The sequence below is a fragment of the Telmatherina bonti genome, assembly GCF_933228915.1.
Source record: "Telmatherina bonti genome assembly, chromosome: 1".
Classification (NCBI taxonomy): Eukaryota; Metazoa; Chordata; class Actinopteri; order Atheriniformes; family Telmatherinidae; genus Telmatherina; species Telmatherina bonti.
The window spans coordinates 31679790-31703105 of NC_136619.1; the positions used below are offsets into that span (position 1 = coordinate 31679790).

Genomic DNA, 23316 nt, shown 5'->3' on the forward strand with positions numbered 1-23316 from the left:
TCTACTCAGGATGAATGTCGTATTTATTGTGATCTTCTTATATTATATTATAGTATAGTATAGTATCGTATAGTATAGTATAGTATAGTCCAAATCATGAAAACAGATAGCAGTCATAAGTAACTAAGAATTTTATTTATTTTTACATTATTTAATGGAGTTATTTAGCAGCAATAATGTAATTCCGACAGAAATTAAATTGCTGGTTGGGATGCAATTGTATTTTCCCTTTCTGTCTTACAAGCTGCATGACAAATAAAAAGGAGGGGGAAACATGATGAATGTGTAGCAGATGTTGAAGAAAGAACCAAAAGTTGGAAAGAAGCTGTGTTTTGTGTTTTTGTGACTTTAGCCTGGTATTTTTTATGTCCTGCAAGTACTATTTAGCTGCAGGCTATAGGTAAGTGTTAGATTTAAGTTCTGTTTATTTCCCTCATTGCAGTTATCCACAGAATTACGACTACCTACATAACGTCTAACATATATGAAGTATATGCATGATTTATTAATTGTTAGGAGTTTAAACTTATCTAACTAATCTTATTTATTAAATCCCCTCTGTAACAGCAGATGTATTCCGGCATACAAACTGTGTCGGAAACGGAGAAAACACACAGCTGAGACGAAAATACTGGACTGTTTCTCCATGGTAACGTCGGTCTTATCTATGTTGGCTGTCGACAAAACTTGAACATCGGTGATTAACGTCCATCAAACACGGTCGAATAGAAAAACAGTTGCCCCGTGTGAGGCTCGAACTCACGACCTTCAGATTATGAGACTGACGCGCTGCCTACTGCGCCAACGAGGCAAAGCTAACAAGGCTAAACCTAATAGAAAAGATCAAACAAGAGCCAAAAGGGTAATTGCGTCGAAATAAATAGAATTTAAATACTCCTTTAGTCTAAAGTGTAAACTGAAAACCAAAACCAGGACGGTCAATCTACATAATATCTCTGCATCCAGCCTATCATCTCCCCAACTTATTTTCCATCCGTCCAAAAATTTGGAAGTTTAGCTACTCAAGTTACCATAATAACTTGTCCCTTTCATCTCTTGTGGTTTTTTTCTTTCCTTAAAAAAATTAAGCGAGGACCACATTTTGCTCACATGCGGGCGGATTATCCAAGCTTCAGCCAAATCCCTCCCCTTGAAAAGACCGGAGCGAGTATAAAACCGTCGCGCTGCCCTGTCCTCAGTCTGATGCATCAGCTGCGGGGCGGCACTCCGGACCGCCTGGTAGAGCAGCAACAGAAAGCTAAGGAGGAGGGCACTATTCAGATCTCTCCACGCTTTTTTTTCCTGCTCTCTTGCTTCTCTTTTCCCAGCTTTCTTGTCCTTTTACAGCTAATTAATATATTTTTTTTCTTTTTGGCAATCCTCCCTCATTCACAAAATGACCGGTGCCCCACTGACAGGGTTACTGGTGGCTTTGTGCATAAGCAGCACAGTCCACGGTGCACCAAAGAAGAGCAGAAGACAAACTGGCCAATTTCAGATGCTTCCTGAACTTCATGACACAGCAGCTGTTTCTCCAGGTTAGTAAAAGAAATTCAGCATCTGTGTTCCTGAGTTTATCCCCCCTTAGACATTAACTTTGCGCATAAAATGCATTTTCTAAAGTTGTTTATTATATCATACCAACTGTTTTTATATTGTTTGTAGAAAGATATTTTCTGTCATAATGAGTCAAATTCTTTATGAATGTTTACAATGGCCTTATATTTTTCCTAGTCGGTTGTGAGGAAAATGGTCATTCGTACAGAATGAATGAGCAGTGGGAGAAACCCTATCTTGGCAACACATTGGTTTGCACCTGCAGTGGAGCAGCAGGCATCAAGTGTAAAACCAAGCCGGATGGTTAGTGAGACCAGTGCATAAATTCAAAGCAGTATTGACTTTCTAAGACTTTTTGGCCTAATACCTACCATATTTCTATATACACTCAGTCAACTCATAATTTGGAATAGAGCGAAAGATCAGCACTGCTTAAATCAAACATTCAAATCACACCCGCCTGACCTTTTGGTGTTTGCTCTGCTTTTCCTCAGTGGAAGAGACCTGTTATGATAAGTACAATGGCCAGGAATACAGAGTAGGTGAAACCTATGAGAGACCAAAGGACGGGATGATGTGGGACTGCACCTGCATTGGGTCCGGTCGGGGCAAGATCAGCTGTACTATTGCAAGTGAGTTTAACATGATTAATTAGGCGTACAGCCATTTTAGTGGTTTCCCTTTCAAATTTCTGCCTTAATTTGTTTCCATGTTTGTATGCTATTTCTTGTCTAAGCATTAAATATTAGATAAGATTAGACTGATTAGATGACCTCTTGGTGCTTTGGATTATTCCTTTAATGATATTGTTTATTAAGTCTATTTAGTTTGATGTGATATTACAGATTCTTTTAACTCTGACACATTTTGGCATCCACAGATCGTTGCCATGAGGGTGGCAGGTCATATAAAATTGGTGACACTTGGCAGAGACCCCATGACACTGCTGACTACATGCTAGAATGTGTGTGCCTCGGAAATGGCAAGGGAGAGTGGACATGCAAACCTGTGGGTGAGTACTTTTACCCCATAGATTCAAACCAACAGGGCAATCAGCGTAGGCATCACCAAACCTTTGCACTGGTATAATTTCAGGAGTTTACTTCTAGCAGTAGGAGAGGACAGTAACAAAGGACAGTTGTTGTACACCTACATGTAAATCCAAATAGTGCAGTTTGATGGAAATGCAAGCTCCAATTTTCTCTGAATTCTACATTTAAAATAATTCTGAATGGTCTCTGAAACTCCCAGTTTGTTTCAGAAGTGAGGTGAGCAGCACCTGAAGTAACACACAGTCTGATAACAGCAGTGCATTGGGATTTAATGTAAGAACAACACAGAAATTCTACAAGTTATTACTGCTAACAGCTCTGAGATGTCGTGGTAAAAACATTTGATGTTTTATCAGTATTTTATGTCTTTGCCAGTGGTCAATCGGAGCAGTGGATTCCTTGAGGTCTTTCAGATGCTATCTGAAAAACTGAATGCAACCTAAAAAACACAATGTTAACACCAAGTAATCTTGGGTTGAGCTGGACCAAATGAAAGACACCATTCCATTTTATTTCAAAAGCACTAAAAACAACATAAAAGTTGATTTTTAAATAAGGTAATGAAAAAAACATATAATCAGCAGAAATTAAGTAAAAGGATTAAAATGCAAATGCAGATAAAGAAGAACCATGAAATAGAAAAAAAAAAAAAAAAATATATATATATATAGGAATTTTCCAATTTTAAGGCCATATGGAATGCCAAATAAGACAGTCTAGTTGATTTATTTCTCCTGATCATGCAACATGTTTGATTCTGTGATACAAAATCACCAAACCATATAGATTAATCATTTCAATCAATATGATGTTTTTCTTTTTAGCTGAACACTGCTATGACAACAGTGCTGCAGTATCCTATGTTGTTGGGCAGACCTGGGAGAAACCGTACCAAGGCTGGATGATGCTGGACTGTACTTGCCTAGGAGAAGGAAATGGACGTATCACATGTACCTCAAGAAGTAAGTGCAACAGAAGCATATTTGCATCATCACATACTTTTACTCCAGGGGCAAGTCCTCACCACTCCTGTTCCCCAACCAGATCGTTGCAATGACCAAGAGACCAGGAGGTCCTATCGTATTGGAGACACCTGGAAAAAAACAGACTCAAGTGGACAACCAGTGCAGTGTCTGTGCTTAGGAAATGGGCGTGGAGAATGGAAGTGTGAAAGACATTACACAGGCCGTAGTGAGTTTTGCTACAAACTTTTACATAAACTTAAAACTCTTGTGTTCTCATCCCTTTTACTTAAACTTTTCTGTTCGAACGTATACAGCAACAGGGTCTTTAGTGCTTACCCCAACCCAAACCCTGCTGCAGCACGTGTCTACTACTGAGGGAACCTGTCGCACCGATTCTGGTGCCTCTTACCACGACGGACAGCGCTGGTTTAGGAACCAGGGCAGCAAACAGATGCTGTGCACCTGTCTGGGCACAGGAGTCAGCTGTGAAGACTGGGGTGAGTGTGTGAAGTAAAGTATACAATAAGAAAAACAAAGTCAGGAAAAATTATTTAATCAAATCCCATGTTATTCAGAAATTTTTGCTCTAATTACAATTTTGGTGCTTATTGCTCTCTTGTTTGTTTAGAGGCCAAGAACCTGGTGTATGGCGGTAATTCAAATGGCCAGCCATGTGCATTCCCCTTTGTCTTCATGGGGAAGACCTACTATTCTTGCACTTCAGATGGACGTACAGATGGGCAGCTCTGGTGCTCTACAACGTCGGACTATGAAAGAGATCAACAATACTCTTTCTGTACTGAAAAGAATGGTGAGACTCCAGAACAGGAATGTACCAAGGGGTTGAATTTTTACAATCTGTTACTGATATAATAATGGTTATGTAGTACTGTAACCAGATCAGTTTTAAAGTGATCATTGTGTGCTTGTCTCTATCCCAGCTATTGTGGCAACACGAGGTGGAAACTCCAATGGGGCTCTCTGTCACTTTCCCTTCCTCTACAGTGGTCGCAATTACACCGACTGTACGGCTGATGGGCGCCGTGATGGCATGAGGTGGTGTGGTACTACTCACAACTACGATGGAGAACAGCTCTTTGGATTTTGCCCCATGGCAGGTGAGCAAGTACTGCATTCTTTGTGCTATTCCATGCATACAAATACTTTGTATGTTGAAAGTGAAACGTGTGTGTTTACTTATTGAGACATGACCACCAACAGCTCAAATGTTCACTGAATGTAGATTAGTGATCTCAGTCATTATTAGGAGAGCATGTAATCTAGTTGTGTAATTCTCTCCCCATTAAGAGCAAAATGTTCTGCTTATTTGACCAACATGGATGGGCTTGAGTACAGTTCTCCAAAAAACTAGTTAACTGTTTTTGCCATTGTCTTGTCTTTTTCTCACAGATTGTTAGGGCTGTTTGCTTGCAAGGGTCATTTGCAGACAATTGGGTCATAAATAAATGGTGCTCCAACTGGTCATGGGAGAGTAATTACTTTCAAGGGTACTTCATACCAATTAGATTACACACACAAACTAGACACTGGTCTGCAATAAATTAGGGAAAATACAAAACCCGAATCCACACAGCTGTGAATGTTATACACATACACACACTAAAAAAACACACATACTACAAGTTCACAAAGCAAAGTTTTTCCCATCTTTCTTTTACTAGCCCATGAAGAAGTATGTACCACCAATGATGGCGTAATGCACCGTGTAAGGGAGAAATGGGACAAACGCCATGATGTCATGGGTCACATGATGGAATGCACATGCCTTGGTAATGGGCGTGGCGAGTGGAGCTGCATCGCTCATTCACAGCTGCGAGGTGAAAGAAATGACTGTTCTTTGAAAACAAACAAGCAACCAATGAAATATGATGTAAGATTAGCACACGACTCTTGTGTTTTTATTCTAATCTTGTTTGTACATTTCCAGATCAGTGCATTGTTGATGGCTTGACCTACGAAGTGAACCAGGAATTCTCCAAACGCCATACTGAGGGATACATGATGAACTGCACCTGCTACGGGCAGGGACGTGGACGTTGGAAGTGTGATGCCATCGGTGTGTCCGTGGCTCATTTATTTGGCTTTTGAAAAACCTATGAGCTGTTGCAACTGAAAATTAAACGCCCCCCCCCTTTTGTTCTCCATCTGTTCAACTCTTACTTTTTCTATAATAGATCAGTGTCAAGAGCCCCAGAACAAGGCTTTCTATCAGGTTGGAGAAGAATGGGACAAAGTCCTCCATGGCATCCACTACCGCTGTTATTGCTATGGCAATGGAGTTGGGGAAATGAGGTGTGAACCTCAGCATACCTACCCAGGTAAAAGAAAATAATCTTCCCAGTACAATGAGCTTTTCACCCTATAACTGGGGAACAGGTCTATTTGGTAATTAGATATGGATGATGTGTTGTGTCTTGGGCCACATCAACACTGTTGGTTAGTTGTTTAAGCATCTCTATTTATCAAAGCACAATAAAAGGGATGCAGAAGCAAAGCCAGACTTTAAATAAAGTTTATTGATACAATTTGTGCGAAGAATACACGCCTCTGTTGTCAAATTTGAGTTTATTTAAACTATATAATATACAGTAAAGTAACAATTTAATCTACACAATCAGACTAAGCAGCATAGAAATGAATAAAAGTCTTCACAATTTTCTTCAAAATCTTTTCAAATAGATATTTTTGTCAGAAATTGCAACAGTAAAGGGAATTGTAAAGAAATACATTTTACTTAAATTTGAAGATAATTGCAAAAAATAGTGTTTTTATTGCCTTAGAAAAAGACATTTTTATAAAAAAAAAAAAAAGTGGTGTTTGTATTTATCCAAGTTATGTTGCATCACCATGTTCCTACAGCCACCCCAAAACTGGTCCTAAAGATGTTATCTCTTGTTTTCCATGGTTTTAGAAATAAGTGTTACTGATTCCGGTCCTAATAGAATCACAATCCAGCTGCTTTTCCACGTTTCCTGCTCCAACACACCTTATATAAATTAAGAAGCCATTGTGCAAACCTTGTTTGGCTGTTAGAGCAATTTAATTTCATTCAGATGTGTTGAAGCAAGAATACAGTAAAAATCTACTGAATTTCTGCTCTCGTTGGACCACACTGAATAAGCGAATCAAATCTTCTCCATGGCAACAATATGCCTATGCATACGATGTACATAAATAAAGGCAGGAATTTGAGCACATAGGTTATCCTCTCTGCAAAGTGCCTACTTTGAGTAACCGAGAGAACCCCAGAGAAGAGGGATCAAGCTGGTCAATAGGTGTCCTGCAGCCATGTATACTTCAGTGGGCATGACATACATGAAAATTACAGCACAAATTAAACTTTTCCTGTATTTTTTTTTTTTACAGACATAGCCATCTATTAGTTTCCGTATATGTACTGTATACAAATCTATATTATCAACATTGTAATTCCATACATATCAAAAACTTACGTCTATTGCTGCTGAAAAGAAATGCTTTGCTTGCCATGTTAGTGTAGAGATGCAGGGGTTTAGGAATTTTCCTGCCTTTGAAGTCTGACAAATACGAAAGTTTTAGCTAATAATGTCAATCATGTTTTCCCTTGTGGTCTCTTTGTTGTTCTTTCCCAATTGCTGTGGAGATTTGTTGGCCTTCTAAGGGCAAAGAGATAAATTGCTAGGCAAAGACGGTGGGAACTGGAAACTGTCACTTCCTGCCTCTTCTTAGCTGCCTAATTTGACACTTGGTGCAATAGCACACCATGAGTCCTCCATGAAAAAAGGTTACAAGCTCAACATTTATCTCATCACCAGTAAAAGAGGGCAGTGTTACCAGAGTGGAGAGGAGTCCAAGGCCATATGTTTGTTCATGAGGGATCAGTGGCTAGATGAGCTGTGGTGAATATAGTACTCTGCTGTTATGTCAAACTGTGAAAAGTCCATAAGTGTTGATCTGGTTTAGCGCCATTTGGTGGTTTGGGTCTGTCCAAAATTGACAAATGTTTTGAATTTTAGCTCAGTTAAAAGGAGCCAACTTTTGCCCATGCCTGTTACACCTAATATTGTCACATAAGTGCAAGTCTTTCTCATTGCTGACAACAGCTTTAGTCAATGCCTAACACCTGTAAACTCCACAGATGGCCACAGACCTGTCCAGGTGATCATCTCAGAGGCGGGAAAACAGCCAGACTCCCACCCGATTCAGTGGAACCCTCCTTCATCTGCTCACATCACACAATACATCCTCAAATGGAGAATTGTGAGTCACACTGCAAGCTATGAATAGCCTCCTTCATTACTTTTTTCTTAAAAGTGTATTTTAAATTCTTGACTAGTAGGGTCATTAAATGTGGATCATAGGTCTAAAGTTGGCCCCAGAGGGTCGCTGTCCTGCAGGATTTTGATGTATCTCTGTTCTAACACAACTGGCTTCCATTAAATGGATCCAATAGCGGATGAAGTTCGGCAAAATGACTGATTTGTTTGAGTCAGGTGTGTTGGTACAGGGTTACTTGGAAAACCTGCAGGATTGTGGCTCTCGAGGACTGGAGCTGGACACCCCTGGACTAAATGATCTTTGGCTGATGTTATCTGAAGTTGCAAGCTCAAACAAACACGATGATTTGACAGAATGTGGACTCTCTTTTACAGTTTGTTTTTATGCAAACACTGTGTAACAGCTGTCACCAACGTCCTCACCAGTGTGTTATGACCAAGCCAAGTCGTAACACACTATAACAGAATGGCTTTGCCTGGAGTTTGATTAGTTACTATAATGTCAAAAGACTTCAAAGTGATCAGCTTACTTTTTTATTCTTACGCTTGTAGAAAAATACTCGTGGTCCATGGAGAGAGGCCACCATCCCCGGCCACCTTAACTCCTACACCATCAGTGGGCTGCGTCCAGGCATCACCTATGAGGGTCAGCTGATCAGCATTCTACGTTACGGAGGCCGTGAGGTTACACGTTTTGATTTCACAACCACAACCTGTGAGTAAAACAAAGAAGTAACCCTTTCTGAATGCTGCCTATCAAAGGAATAAACAACTTTTTAAAACTTTTTTTTTTCTCTCGCAAGTGGAGACATCAGAGGGCAGCCGTGAAGCTGCTCTTCCTCCAGTGGTGGACACTTCTGAATCAGTGACAGAAATCACCTCAAACAGCTTTGTTGTGTCCTGGACATCAGCTTCTTCTACCATCTCCGGCTTCAGGGTGGAGTATGAACTCAGTGAGGAGGGATCCAAGAGAAATATTCTGGGTGAGAACCTTTGATCATCGCTAAAACCACTCTTACTAATAATTGTCCATTTTTTATGAAGTCCTGACTGATTTATCTTAGAATGTATGTTATTAAAATATGTTTATTCTGTTAGACATGAGCTGTATCGATAACATTGTGGCATATACTTACACTGAGGCATTATTAAGATAAGCCAATGAAATCCAGCTATTAATACTCTTACATGCAACATTACTTCAGTATCCACATTTAGACTCCAAATGCTCATCAAATACTCGCAATCTTTTGTGTGTTCCTCCAGATGTTCCTCGCACCACCAACTCTGTCACCATCGGTGATCTTCTGCCCGGACGCACATACAACATCAGCGTCTATGAGCTGGAAAAAGATAAAGAACCAACCGTTATTCTGACCACGTCACAGACTACTGGTAGGAAAACACCCTCTTCCTTCTACCTGTGAAAGTAAACTCCAAGTAGTGCAAAGATTTTTGTGCAGACAAACTGTCTTTTCATACATCAGCTCCGGACACACCTGCTCTTCGTAATGTGGATGAGGTTGAGGAGACCTCCATTCGAATCAGCTGGACACAGCCTGAAGCTCCCATCACTGGTAAGAAACTTGTTTCTGTTTGTCTGGATATGCAGATCTTAGATGTTTGTCTTATTTTGTTGGAATTTGTAACCGCATGCTTTTGCTTGCAGGTTATCGTGTGGTGTACACACCATCAGAGGAGGGCAGCAGCACTGAGCTGACCCTGCCAAACTCAGAAACCTCAGTGACCCTGGTGGACCTTTACCCTGGTGTGCTCTACAACATCAGCATCTATGCTGTGAAGGATAACCTGGAGAGTAAGCCAGTATTTGTGCAGGTCAACACTGATGGATCCCCAAGACAAGGTACGCATTTTTCAAATGCATATAATGTGCTTCAAAGCTCAAATTATGTAATTCAGTTCATGTTAAAGTTTTTTTTTCATCAAAAACATTTAAGGTTCAACTCTTCCTTACAAGACTCATTATTCTTTTTAGTTCATTCTTGGATTTTGATTGAGTTCAAGCTGAGCAGACTGAGTTTATATTTTTAGCTTGAAGATTCCTTATAAGGCCTGGAAAATTCAGCAGGGAACTTTCTGATGCTGAGTTAAGACACCTGTCAAAACATCACTTTGTCAAAAACGGCTTCATCATCTGTAACTTTACTTTTGTACTATTTCTTCTCATTATTGCCATTTCTTTTATTATTTTGGCCCAGGAATGACATTTAATTACGAAACACCTCTTCGTGTAGCCAAAACACATAATGTATGCAGCCAACAGCCCATATGGAGGCAAAACACCTCATAAATCCTCAGTTTGCAGTATATAACAGATTTTTATTTTTTAAACCCTCTTTATGTTTGGCACAGGAAAATTTACTGCTTGAAAAAGAAAAAAATACATACCTCAAGAAATGACCGTGCATCTTTACGTTATTTGTCTTCTACTTTCCGCTTCTTTTAAAGCCGAAATCTGCAAATATGTCAGCCTAGATACTTTGTAAGATTTTACATCAAACTATTTTTGATGTATGTTTGTTCCTAAATAATAATAATTCACAAAGTGATATTTCTAAACCCACCTAGATCTAAACCCAGGAAAGATATAGTTTTATTTAATCTATTTTAGAGGCATAAAGGTAATGTTTATATTGAATTAATTAGCTAGTTCTGTTGTCTGAATGAAAAGAGAGTAATTACGGGGGTAGAAACAACACCATAAGAAAGCCTTAAAGCATGTTCTTGTCACTCAAAGCATTTCCTCTCCTCAGAGGAAGTCCCTGCTCCCACGGACCTGCAGTTCTATGAGGTCTCAGATGTAAAAGTCACCATCATTTGGACTGGTCCACCCAGTGAAGTGACTGGCTACAGGGTTACCTTCTCCCCGATTGGAGATGACGGCACTGAGCTCCGACACCTTCATCTGCCTGTCTCACCTAATGCATATGCTGAGATCAGCCACTTGCAGCCCGGCACACTCTACCGCTTTTACGTCTATGCCATCAATGGCGGAACAGAGAGCAAGCCACTTGTGGGAGAGAAAGCTACCAGTGAGTAAACAAAAAAACCTAAACACATAAAAGCATAATTTCAGTTTAATATAAAACAAAGGTTTTCTTACACTTTTTTCCGTATTTTTATCCCATCTGCAGAACCGGATTCACCCACAAATGTGCGTTTCTCTGACATCGGCCCTGACAGCGCTTTGGTCATCTGGGAAGCGCCCCGTGCTGTTGTCAGTGGTTTCCGCCTCTTCCTGAGCATTGAGGGCTCCAGCCCCATAGAGAAAAGGATCCCTGGAGGGGTCACCCAATATCCATTAAAGAATTTACGTCCAAACACACAGTACACTGCCACTCTCCACTCTGAACTGGACAATGAGCTTAGTGAGGGTGTCACTGCATTTTTTACCACTGGTGGGTATAAAGAGAAACAAAACTTTAACAGTGACTAAAATAAATATTTTCATTGGGCTTGATATGGTTTTTCCAATTCTGTTGTTTTTCCAGCTCCCCAAATGGGAAATGCTCCTCCTTTCAGCACTGAAGTCACCGATACCTCCATCATCATAGCCTGGATTCCTGTTCGCAGGTTCAGCTACAAGGTAGAAACCTTTTTCCGCTTGTCACAAATAAAGCAGTAAATTGTATACAAAAAATTTTCCAATCTGTGTTTTTATACTGTCAAAGAAAATCGAGAAATTAAGTAAGTAGCAACAAAATGAGCAATTGCCAAACTCTGCAGCTTCCCCAAGCTCAGGGTTTTTGTCTTATAGCCTACAAAGTAAGTGTTCCTGATCAGTCTGGCTTTACTTATCAGGCTTCACTTATAACTATAGTAGTTACACAGTTCTCTAATAGTTTAGTATTGAGTGTCAGACACAACAAACATCCAGCTGGTGAATAGAGTATTCAGAAGGTAAAGAGTCTCATATTTCCCTCAGATTCTGGTGGAAATCTAAACATAGCTTGCAAATAAGGGTGCTGAGCATCTACTTTGGCAGGACTTAAAGCTTTTTGTCAAAATCTTAGTGTTCTTGCACATAGTTTATTAGCTGTGAACACAACGGATCACAGCTGTTCACAGCTCATGAGCTGTGAACTCCTAAAACCAGATTTTAGGTCATGTGGTATGCCTTTATTCTTAGTTTTTGACCTCTGTGTTGGCTTTTTCTTTTCTAGCTGTCTGTGCTTCCTAGCCAGGAGGGCGAATCTCCCAGAGAAGAGACCTCTGACAGCGGACGTATTTACATTACTGATCTGATTCCTGGAACTGAGTACACCTACAGTGTTCAGCCCATTTTCAATGGCCGCAATCGTGGAAACCCCATCACCCGCAATGCTGTCACTTGTGCGTATACTGTTTATTCTGTGAAAAAGGCAAACATGATGAATGCGTGTGACCAATAACCAGAATGAATTCATGCTTTTGTGTGCTACTGTGGCCTCTTTCTTTTTTAATGTGTCATGGTCTTATTTTCTCCTGTGCAGTGTTGTCTCCTCCCACTGACCTCAGAGTTGAGTCCAACCCCAACACAGGAGATCTAACAGTTTTCTGGGTTGCCTCCAAAACACCAGGTAAATATTGACTGTGGACCCCCACACACTGCTAGCCAATTGAATCACTACAAGTCTAGACTTTGGCCTTTGAATGTCACATTTTTTCCCCCACCTGGACGAATGGGTCTTCCTGGCATATCCTTTAATCACGCAGTGATTCAAAATCTGCAAACACCACTTTGCATCGTCCTTATTTGCCTTTCCCTTTCCTCTCTCTCTATGCAGGAATCACAGGGTACAGAGTGATAAGTATGCCAACCAGTGGTCAGAGAGGAGATTCCCTGGAAGAGTTTGTTCCTGAGGATAAGAACTCATGTGTGCTAGAGAACCTTAATCTGGGTGTGGAGTACAACGTTAGTGTGTTCACGACCAAGGGCAATGTGGAAAGTGTGCCAGTGTCCACTGTTGTCACGCCAGGTAGGAGCCAACTGGAAGACATTTACACGTTAAATACAGCTGTGTCCACAGAATATACCAGAAACGTCTGGTTCAGAGGAAGGAAGGAATTTTCATTTTGTCATTAACGATTGGGTTTGACTCAGACTGGAGCCAATTTGAATATTTTCACCCCCCTTTCAACAATATTTTGAGTCCCAGCTTTACAATACTTCAAAAAGAACTAAAGCTGCATTAGTTGACTTTTGGCCACAAGGGAGGAATGTTCCTGTGTAACAGGGGAAAAGACAGCAGAAGCTCTGCGAAGTTGTTTTCAGCAAGAAGATTTGGAGAAAATTATTCACTTGCACATGCAGGAAAGATAAAACCTTGCATGGTATAACGGCACCATCCCCAAAATTTGAGTTGTGTTGTTGTCTCAACCACCTCCTGAAAAAAAAGACAATATTTTCAGAATGCTGCAGGTTTATCAATGACAGCAATGAAATCAGACTGAAAATGAAATTCACTTAAAGAGGTCAATATTTTGTGCTGGTCTTTAGCTCAGCTGGTTAGCAGCTACTTCATCAATCAATGAAGGGTACAGCTCCTGAACCAGGTTAAAATATGCCAGACTGGCACCTTTTTGCTGCATGCACTCACTCCCCCCCCCCCCCCCCCCCCCCCCCCCCCTCCCCCCAGCCCACCCCAACACACACACCCCAACCTAATCTCTTTGACCCCTTTTTTCTATCTAGGTACTGATACAGATTAGGCAGATATAAAACCCAGACAAATACCTGTGAATCCTTATTTATAATAAAAAGTTACTAACATGAACACAGTCTAACTGATCATATGCATGGAAATTATTTGATAATTTCATTTTTTTCAGCATGGCCAAAAATATTAATCATTGCCTGCAATTTGTCTTTTATTTCTGATTTTTTTTTTCCCATCTCAGTGCTTTGAATGCTTTATTGGGTAATGACATAAATATGTTCTTCATGTAATTATTTTTTAATTTTCTGTCTAATTCTGCTTGCGCTTTGCACCTGGCCTAACCCTTTCAGAAATCCCCGAACCAAGTCACATTGACTTTGTCGACATTACTGACACCACCGTTGGCCTGCGCTGGATCCCTCTGAACTATACCACCATTACTGCTTACCGGATAACGGTAGTTACATCAGGCGAGAGCATGCCAATATTTCAAGATTTGGTGGAGGCCTCTACGGGTTATTACACCATTCATGGTTTGGAGCCGGGCGTGGACTATGACATCAGTATCGTCACAGTTACAGAAGAGGGAGAGAGCAAGCCGACCACACACACAAAGCAAACGCATGCTGGTGATTTATTCTTTCACTCCACAGTGGGGAAGGGCTTGGGTTTTAATCTAAGAATCCATAAAGGCAGTAATAGTGCTTTTATGAAGTGGGGACATATTATGCTCTTCCATGCTAATCTCATTGCCTGCTTTGGCAGCATCATATGTAGTTGATACTCAGAGTAACCATTGGTTTAGGGAGACACTATAGAGATCCATTTCACTAATTAAATTATCTGGTTTTTACTTTTATAGCACAAATTTTCCTTTTAGTCTGCAGCTTAACATATTTCAAGCACATATTATTGTAAGAATTATAATTGTTGTTTTAAACAGGGTTATTGAAAAAACAAGTTCTGTTGCAAAATGGACAGGAAAGCACAGAACAGTTACTAAAGTCAGTTTGGTGTCCTGCCACATGCAAAGCTCTTTTGGTGCTGTAAAGCTGGAAATGAGCATAATATGTCTCCTTTAATGCTTTAGATTCTACAGTATATTCCTGACATTAATCACATCAGTCACTCCTCTATGAGCTTAATGTTATGGGATTAAACTTGTTTTTCTGCATTCATTGTAACATAAGGTCTCATTCTTCCAGCAATGCCAGCTCCCACCAACCTGCAGTTTGGAGGGGTGGGCCCTGACCATATTAGGGTGACATGGACCATTCCCAGTGTTGCCACACCCAGTGACATCTCCCGATTTGTCATCCGTTACCACCCTGTGACCACAGATGATGACCTAAAGGAGGTTAATGTTGGTGGAGCCACCAACACCTTCTTGTTGCAAAGTAAGATGACATCCAATAAATACAGAGTACAGTGTGGCTTCATTTTGAAAAGGCTTTTTAGTTATTTACTTTGTGCTGCTTTGTGTAAATCTATTCTAATTACATGCCTTTCCTTCTGCATAAAGACTTGCTGCCCAACACTGAGTACAGTATTAGTGTTGTGTGTGTCTATGCTGAACGGGAAAGTGAGCCAGTCAAAGGAACTCAGAGGACAAGTAAGTATGACTGTTTTCCACAGTAGTGTAGCGAAACTTTTTCTCATCTATTTGTTACTTATTTTCAACAGCGCATTGTAGCTATAAAAAATACATGAACTGTTGTGTTTTCAGATCCACTAAAACAAGGAAAATCAAGAAATCACTTATTAAATAGAAGAATAACTGCAGAATAATTAACTGCAGTGTTCACTGATAGCATTTATGTTTGTTAAAAACAGCCTTATGACCGATATTATTGGTATTGTCAATGCATATTTTGTGGCGATAGGATTTTAAAGTTATTTGAGATGCCTTCCAATTTTCTATTGCAATCATAATTGCATGCAACTCAAATTTGAGCTCAGTCCAAACCATTTTTTTTTCCAGCTCTGGATTCCCCCACTGGTTTGGACTTCTCTGACATTCGTACCAACTCCTTCACCGTCCACTGGCTCCCACCAGCTACTTCTATCACTAGCTACCGAATTCGCTACATGAAGACAAGCGGTGGGCGAGCCAAGGACGAGAGGCTTCCCCCAACAAGGAACCACTTTACTCTGACCGGACTGACACCCGAGACAGAGTACATGATATATGTGTATGCTGTCAGCAACAATCAGGAAAGTCAGCCTCTGACTGGCACACAGGCCACCAGTAAGTTTCTTTTCTGCGTTCAACCATCTTTTTTTTAATTTCTTCTTCTTATGTTCTGCAGCCCAGAAGAGATAGTAGTTATTTGACTTCTTTATAATTTCATATTGTAAATGAACCTCTTTTTCACCACCCCTCTCTTCTATTCCTTTGTAGTCTCTGATGCACCCACTGACCTCAAGGTAACATCATCCACCCCCACCAGCATCAGTATTAGCTGGGATGCCCCCTCTGTTTTAGTGAATAACTACAAGATCACCTATGGAGGCACAAGTTTGTACTCATAATTTTTTGTATTCATTTGCACACATTTCCTCTTAACTGCAAATTTCTACATTTGACCCAACCTTATTCTTTTTTTAGGTGGTGAAACTCCTCAGGAGTTTACAGTCCCAGGCACCCAGACTACAGCCACCATCACCGGGCTGCAGCCTGGTACTGTTTACACCATTACGCTCTATGCTGTTACAGCACGAGGAGACACCCCCGCCTCCAACGCTCCTGTTTATATAACTTACAGAACTGGTACAGCTATGTTCAAATAAATACATTCCTAAATTTTTTAGACGTTACTGTCAACCTAAACATTGTTATGCAACCATCTTTTTGTAGAAACCCAGGCCCCCACTGGCATGACTATTACTGATGTGAAAGACAATGCTATCTCAGTGCGCTGGTCTCCAGCTCAGGGGCCAATCAGAGGCTACAGGATCACAAGCATTCCTAAGAATGGTGTGGGACCCTCCTATGTTGAGGAAGTTCCCCCTAGTAAGTAAAAAGCGATTCTTCCCTGCCAGGACAGTCAAATGTGATTTCAAATATTTAAAAAGGAAAATTTCCTTGTATTTTATCTTTCCCTCATCGGCTTCTTTTTCTGCTTTTTTTTGTAGATCAGAGAGAGATGACTTTTACAGGTCTGATGCCCACTGTTGAATATGTTGTGAGTGTTTATGCCCTGAGCCAAGATGGACAACCCTCTTCTCCTGCAGTGGAAAATGCCGTCACTGGTGAGTCTGATTAATAGCTGTTTATGTATACAGTACTTGCAAATTATATAGTAAAATATAATGACATTGAGATCCATATATGGGCGGTTCTGGTGATGGTCTTTTTTTTATTTATTTTTTTTAAATTTATTTGTTCATTTCATGTTCAGTTTAACTTTACATGGTTATGCATGAACAAAAAAGGACAGATAGAAGATTAAATATTGTATAATCTGCCCCATAAGGCACCTTTTGAATAATGATAATAGGTTGAGTTGACTTAACTAAATTACATTAACCTCCACCCTAACCATGTCACCACGCACTACTTCAGCAAAAAAAAAAAAAAAGAAAAAAAACATTTGTCTTGTGTATCTGAAGATAGATTCAATAAACTTACAATTGTGTATACAGTCTCATAATTCCATCCATTTATATATTTTTGAATATGAAAACACTTGTGCAACATTATAGCTCTTTGTTTAAGGAGTTCCATAACTTAGCTCCATAAACAGACACACACCTCTGCTTAAGTGTCGTTCGAGCAAACAAAGTCCAAAAATCATCTCTCCGTCTGTGAGAAAATTTCTGTGAACTGAAGGTGAAAAGTTTTTGAACAGCATCAGGTAAATTTCTCTGTTTAGCTTTCCACATGACAAATGAACATTTTAAATCAACCAGATCCTTAAATTTAAGTTGTCTGGTTGTCAAAAACAAATCATTTGTGTGCTCATTATACCCTTTTTTGTTGATAATCCTCATGGCTTTTTCTTTGCAACAAAACCTTCTGGCAACTTTGAAATACATTAAAATTGAAATACAATACAATTCATTTGAAGTTGTTCTGGAGAATCTGGTCTGATTTACAGGTACAGTCTGTTAAGAGCTGAAATGAATCCTCTGTTTTTTCTTTCTTTACTCTGCAGCGATGGACAATCCCAAAGAGTTGACCTTCTCTGACATTGACTCCACTTCAATGCGCATCACTTGGGACAGTCCAGATGGCACAGTAACATCATACAAAGTCTTGTACTCCAGCTCAGAAGAGGGCGAGAGGGAGTTGCGTCCAGCACCCAGAGGCAACCAGGACAGTGCAGTGCTAAGAGGCCTTCGCCCTGGGACCGAGTACACCATTAAAGTCATTGCCCTACATGGCCGAACGCCCAGCACACCGCTGGTGGGAACCCAAGCCACAGGTGCACAGAAAACATCACCTCACTGATGCTTTAGTTTAACATCACCGCTTTAATGTTTTGACTCATGATTGTGTTTCTTTATTTCAGTGATCCCTGCACCTACCAACATAGTGATCTCAGATGTTGGCTCATCGACCTTCACACTGTCATGGCAAGCTCCAAGTGCTCGCTTAACTGGCTATCGTGTGGTTGTCACCCCCAAGAACATCAACGGCCCCTGGAAAGAAATGAATGTTGCCCCAGACACCACTCATGTTGTGGTACCAGGACTCATGGTAAACATTCTTCTTCTTCTTGTCATCATGTATATATGAATTTATTAATAGTCAGTGATTAAACATTTGCACTGTCTGTACTCTGTAGGTTGCAACTCCATATCAGATTCAGGTTTATGCTCTGAAGAACTCTGTCACCAGTCGACCACTGGAGGGAGAGACAATGACGTTAGAAGGTAACTCCCAGCATACATTGGACTTTTGTATATTTATTACTGCTCTATTTACTGATATTTTTCTCATTTGCTCAATGCAGAAATAAGTCCTCCTCGGCGTGTGCGCATCATTGATGTGAAGGATAATTCTTTCACACTGACCTGGCGCTCCAAAGGGGAAAATATCAATGGTTTTCTTATTGAAGTCACGCCCGATGGCAGCTCTTACTCTACTCTCAGAAACACTGTTTCAGGAAATACAAACAGCTACATCGTCACAGGTAAACCACATCTTTGTGCTAATTAAATTGTCAAAAGTTTCTACTCTTTCTTTTTTTTTTTAATGCAGATGTGCTGTCTCAGTCTTACTAAAGACAATTTGTGCATGTGTATCTTTTTTAGGTCTGCAGCCAGATACCATGTACAAGGTTAATTTGTACACTCTGGTTGGCAACACAAGGAGCAATCCATTATCTCTCACGATTCACACAGGTACAAAACAAATCTGTGCCAATCCCTCTGGTATATGTAAATGTCAGGCTTTTCAAGAGGTATTGATTTTCCTGGGAGTACTGTATGTAATTGAAACATTTAACTAAATATGTCGATAGTGACAAATTAAGCCTTTCATCAACCACAACAGCTTTTTGCAGTGTGATCAACAATGGAAGATGTGCTCTAAGTCAGTATTTTTTTTTTTTTTTAAAGCTAAACCAGTGGTCGAGGCTCCCAGCAACCTCCAGTTTACATCTTTCACCCCCACCTCAATCTCCTTTACCTGGCAACCACCTGCCTCACACATCACAGGATACTACGTCACTTACGAAGAGTCGGGAAGAGCGCCACAGCAGCTCATCCCACAACCACATGCAGGTCAAAGCTATGCCACAATAACCGGTATGTTGCACTGAAATTATCCCTGAAATTTATAGCCTCATTGAACTTCACTGAAAAGATTGGTTGAGTCTTTATTTAGTTAAGATTAAAAACTCTTTATATGATTCACACTGCCATGTGGCAGTTTCAGCCCATTACTGCACATTAGTTGTATGATCACTTCTTCTTTGCTCAGGCCTGAAACCAAACACGGAGTACATCATCAAGATCATTGCAGTCCAACATGCACAGAGAAGCCCACCACTGGTGGGCAGGGCCAGGACTCGTAAGTATTCTGCCAGTTCTACTTCGTTCATGGAAATTTGATCAACCTAAGTGATAAAACCAAGTGCTTAAATAAAAAGAGTTTGCAGTAAACTTTACATAAAATGTCAAGATAGAATTGCTGCTTTTTGCTGCTCAGCCTGCTCTGTTGCTAAAAGAGTCCATCAGGTACAATGTGCAGCGTTTGGCTCCTAAAACAAATAATATCCCTTTTTTTTATTTTGAATGTCTTCATAAATGTCATTCAAAATACTGATGTGTGTTTGTAATAAAACATTATGACACACTTTGCAATATTGTCCCAGCAATTTTGCCTCCAGTTGGCTGAGATATCTTAGAGCAGCTGGGCTTTGCTGCTTTCCTGTCTTAACCTGCTTGCTTCCCTAACCCCGTCTCTCCCGCCCAGAGTTAGACTCCTTGCTTCCCCTGCCTCTGCCACTGCCCCACCGCCCTGGATCTGCTGGCACGCTGGATGTGCCTGAAACTAACTTGGACAACAGAGTCCAGTTAGTGGGCCCCAACAGCCAGGATGGGTTTGGCGGTCAAAGCCAGCATGTGGAGTACACAGAGTTCAACAACAATGGAGACAGCAGCGGGTATAATGGGAACAATGGAAACCCCCAGTCTCCCAGTGAGCAAGTTCGTGAGCCCCTGGTCTTTGTCCCCCTCCCTGATGCAGAGGGTCGCAGACAGCCCGTTGTGAAGCTTAATGTGCCCATTGGAGCCACATTTGGTAATGACACAAGGCTGCCGCAGGAGGCCCAAACTCAGACCAGCATCTCCTGGAAGCCTTACAGTCAGAGCAATGCCTACATAGTGTCCTGCCATCCTCTCACAAACTTAAATGAGAAGATGTTCCAGGTGAGAATAAGACCTTACATGCTAGATAAACATGCTGCCTGAAACCAGAAGGAGTAAGATCATTTTTCTCTCTACTTATCTAGGTCCGCCTGCCAGGCACAGCCACTACTGCTACCCTGATTGGACTCACTCCTGGATCAAACTATAATGTTATTGTGGATGCATTACTGGGTGCACTCAGACACCGGATACTGGAGCAGGTCATCACAGCTGGAAACACAAGTAAGCGTCAAACAGCAAGTGATGTGGGGACAAATTCTTTCTAAGCTAATGAAAAGATAAAGTTTAATTTACAAGTTAATTTTCTCACATTTCCACTATCTATTTCCTGTCAGTACCAAATGGAGTTCCTGCCAGTAGAGACTCCTGTTATGATGCCTTCACTGCAACCTACCATGATGTTGGTGCTGAGTGGGAGCGGATGTCTGAGACAGGCTTCAAGCTGTGGTGCAGGTGCTTGGGCCTGGGCAGCGGCCACTTCAGATGCGATTCATCAAGTAAGTTCCTGCAATACATACAGAAATACATTTTTTCTTTAACTTGGAATATATTTGGAATGAAATACATTTACTCTGTGATTAGAGTGGTGCCATGACAACGGTGTCAACTATCGCATCGGAGAGCGCTGGGATCGTCAAGCAGATAATGGTCATTTGATGAGCTGCACTTGTTTGGGAAATGGCAAAGGAGAGTTCAAGTGTGAACCCCGTAAGGCTTGTGATATATGTAGAGAAATCTTCTCAGTGTCATGAATTTTAGGTCTCACATGGAAATTTTAATTTGTCCACCCAGATGAGTCGGTGTGTTATGATGAAGGCAAAGCCTACCAGGTAGGCAACCAGTGGCAGAAAGAGTACCTGGGTAACATCTGCACCTGCACATGCTTTGGAGGACAACAGGTAAGACATGCCAACCTCTCTGGATTCCCATATCATGTAATAACTGTTTTAATTATGATTAAACAGGAGCTACATGAGTGATGATTCAGCTTTAAGATTGCATGTTTTGTTTCATCAGGGATGGAGATGTGAGAACTGTCGCCGACCAGGCTCTGAAGTTGATGTCAGTCTGCAGCCTGTTAGATATGGAGATCGCCCACTGCGTAAAGTAAGTAGAATATTTAAGTGCCTGAATTTGTGTAAACAAAAGTCAAGCTTTTTAATAAACTGAATACCTGCAGATGAATAATATTTATCTTTTTCAGAATAGTGCACACTCAGTAAAATCTAACCACTACTCTTTCTCCAGAACATTCACTGCCCCATCGAGTGCCTTCGACCCGACCTGCTGGCAGATGGACTTGCTCCTCAAAATTAATAACACCAGATAGATCGAACAATATCTGCTTCGCTCCATCACCATCCAGTTGATGCACTGTCTCACCTTGTAAAAGCCACACCGTTTGTGTGACTGAAACTGCATTCTCACTTTTCTGACACTTATATTCCATGCTTCTCTTCTGTCTGATCAACCTGGATCATTTTAACAAGTCAGGTTTTTCACTGTGTGTTTTACATTTCAGATCTGGTAAAAACTCCCACCAAATATTTTCTTCTACACACACTCAAATTTACAGTACCTTCTTACCAATCTGGCATCTGTTTTCCTAATCAAAACTATTGTCAGAAAGCACTGTTGAAGGACGCCAGTGTAGTTATTAACAATGTGGTTTTGATTGTCCATAAAAATGAGCTTTTCTTTCTGGAGCCCTTCTATTATCGAGGGGTTGCACTGCGTGTGATTGACACACTGATTTCTGCCTTTTTACCAACTTGTCCCTTTAATCTCATCTTGTGATTGTGTGAACAAGGATGTGAGAATGTGAACTGTTCTATTTTTGTACTCTGTGCCAAAGTGGTTTCCACCTTTGAAGAAAAAAATGTGCCTTATTTTAATAAAGCTGGGGAGATCCAGACAAGTATTCTGTGCATTTTTAAAAAAAAATATTTCTAAACTTTTGAATAAACAGGTGTCAATCTCTTTTTAGGTTATATACCTTTGCTTCCATGTCTTCTTTCAGACAACTAAATAAACAAACCATCAATTCATTTTTCAGTTTGTGGTGACTTGTGAACCACAAAAAATCCCCAAGAGGCTGAGGTTGGGTTTTTCTTTTGTTTGACAGGCTGCAAATTCTGCTGAGATCCAAAAAATGTTTTATAGCTTTCTGACAGAAAACAAACATGAACTCAGCACAGCATGCTCTAACTTGCAGCAAAGCAAAGGAAACATAAACTAAAAGTGGTCAACCCAAAAAAAAAAAAAAAAAAAAATTCATTAACCCACTTTTCCTCTCTTTAGATCAGAGTATAGAATAGTCACCATTTCAATATGGCCAATCAATAATCACTGATTTAAACTGATTATGAAAAATCTAAAATACATTTCATCTACTAATCATATATGGCACTTAGTTATTAAACTATATGTTGCACATTAAATTTATTTATTTTATTTTTTACTTCTGAGATTCATTCTGTACTTTTTTCAAACAAACATTTCAGAACACGGTCCAGTCCAGGATGTGCCAGGCCTCTTGCCTGATAACAGAAAATAGAAAATTAATGAACATTTATTATGCAAGTAATCTGATGAGGAAGTTTCACAGATACATATTTGTTAAAACTATGTACTGACAAATGCTTAACTAGAGAAAAATGGGATTTACCCATGCATATTTATAATCTGTATGCAAAGTCCGGAAAAATCATATGCCTTATTTCTGACCCAACGACCCGCTTGCATTTGAAAAATAAAAAGACTACCATGGAAATTAGGAAAAAAATTCTTACAATAACCTTTTCATTTTCTAATTCTATCTAATAATTAGTCTTATGACAATTTGATCTCAGCAGTGCAGATAGTTTGCCACAGAGAAATGTTTGAACACTTCCCAAACACATTTCTCTAATGAAAGGATTGACAA

The 23316-nt window shown here is 40.3% G+C and overlaps 1 protein-coding gene across 1 annotated transcript; it reads left to right on the forward strand.

Annotated features, from left to right (window-relative positions):
• Positions 1-1213: 1213 nt before the first annotated feature.
• On the forward strand, positions 1214-22327 carry fn1b (fibronectin 1b). Its single transcript, XM_079240548.1, has 45 exons — positions 1214-1538; positions 1735-1860; positions 2052-2189; positions 2438-2569; positions 3434-3571; positions 3654-3800; positions 3889-4071; positions 4203-4385; positions 4516-4692; positions 5257-5412; positions 5523-5651; positions 5770-5913; positions 7713-7834; positions 8404-8566; positions 8655-8834; positions 9118-9246; positions 9339-9428; positions 9521-9715; positions 10626-10904; positions 11007-11270; positions 11364-11458; positions 12036-12204; positions 12345-12431; positions 12639-12830; positions 14717-14908; positions 15034-15123; positions 15493-15759; positions 15913-16029; positions 16120-16281; positions 16369-16524; positions 16647-16763; positions 17669-17938; positions 18026-18213; positions 18302-18389; positions 18470-18649; positions 18771-18860; positions 19077-19265; positions 19441-19530; positions 19936-20390; positions 20474-20612; positions 20726-20887; positions 20973-21098; positions 21183-21289; positions 21408-21497; positions 21639-22327. Exons 1-45 carry the CDS (start codon positions 1397-1399, stop codon positions 21705-21707), a joined length of 7104 nt encoding a protein of 2367 aa, XP_079096674.1. The 5' UTR covers positions 1214-1396; the 3' UTR covers positions 21708-22327.
• Positions 22328-23316: the final 989 nt, after the last annotated feature.

Coding starts and splice junctions, on each gene's coding strand:
- fn1b (XM_079240548.1), top strand. CDS start 1,397: ATGACCGGTGCCCCACTGACAGGGTTACTGGTGGCTTTGTGCATAAGC. Junction 9,429..9,520: donor GCCTGAAGCTCCCATCACTG/GTAAGAAACTTG, acceptor TTTTGCTTGCAG/GTTATCGTGTGGTGTACACA. Junction 16,525..16,646: donor TGTTGAGGAAGTTCCCCCTA/GTAAGTAAAAAG, acceptor TTTTTTTTGTAG/ATCAGAGAGAGATGACTTTT.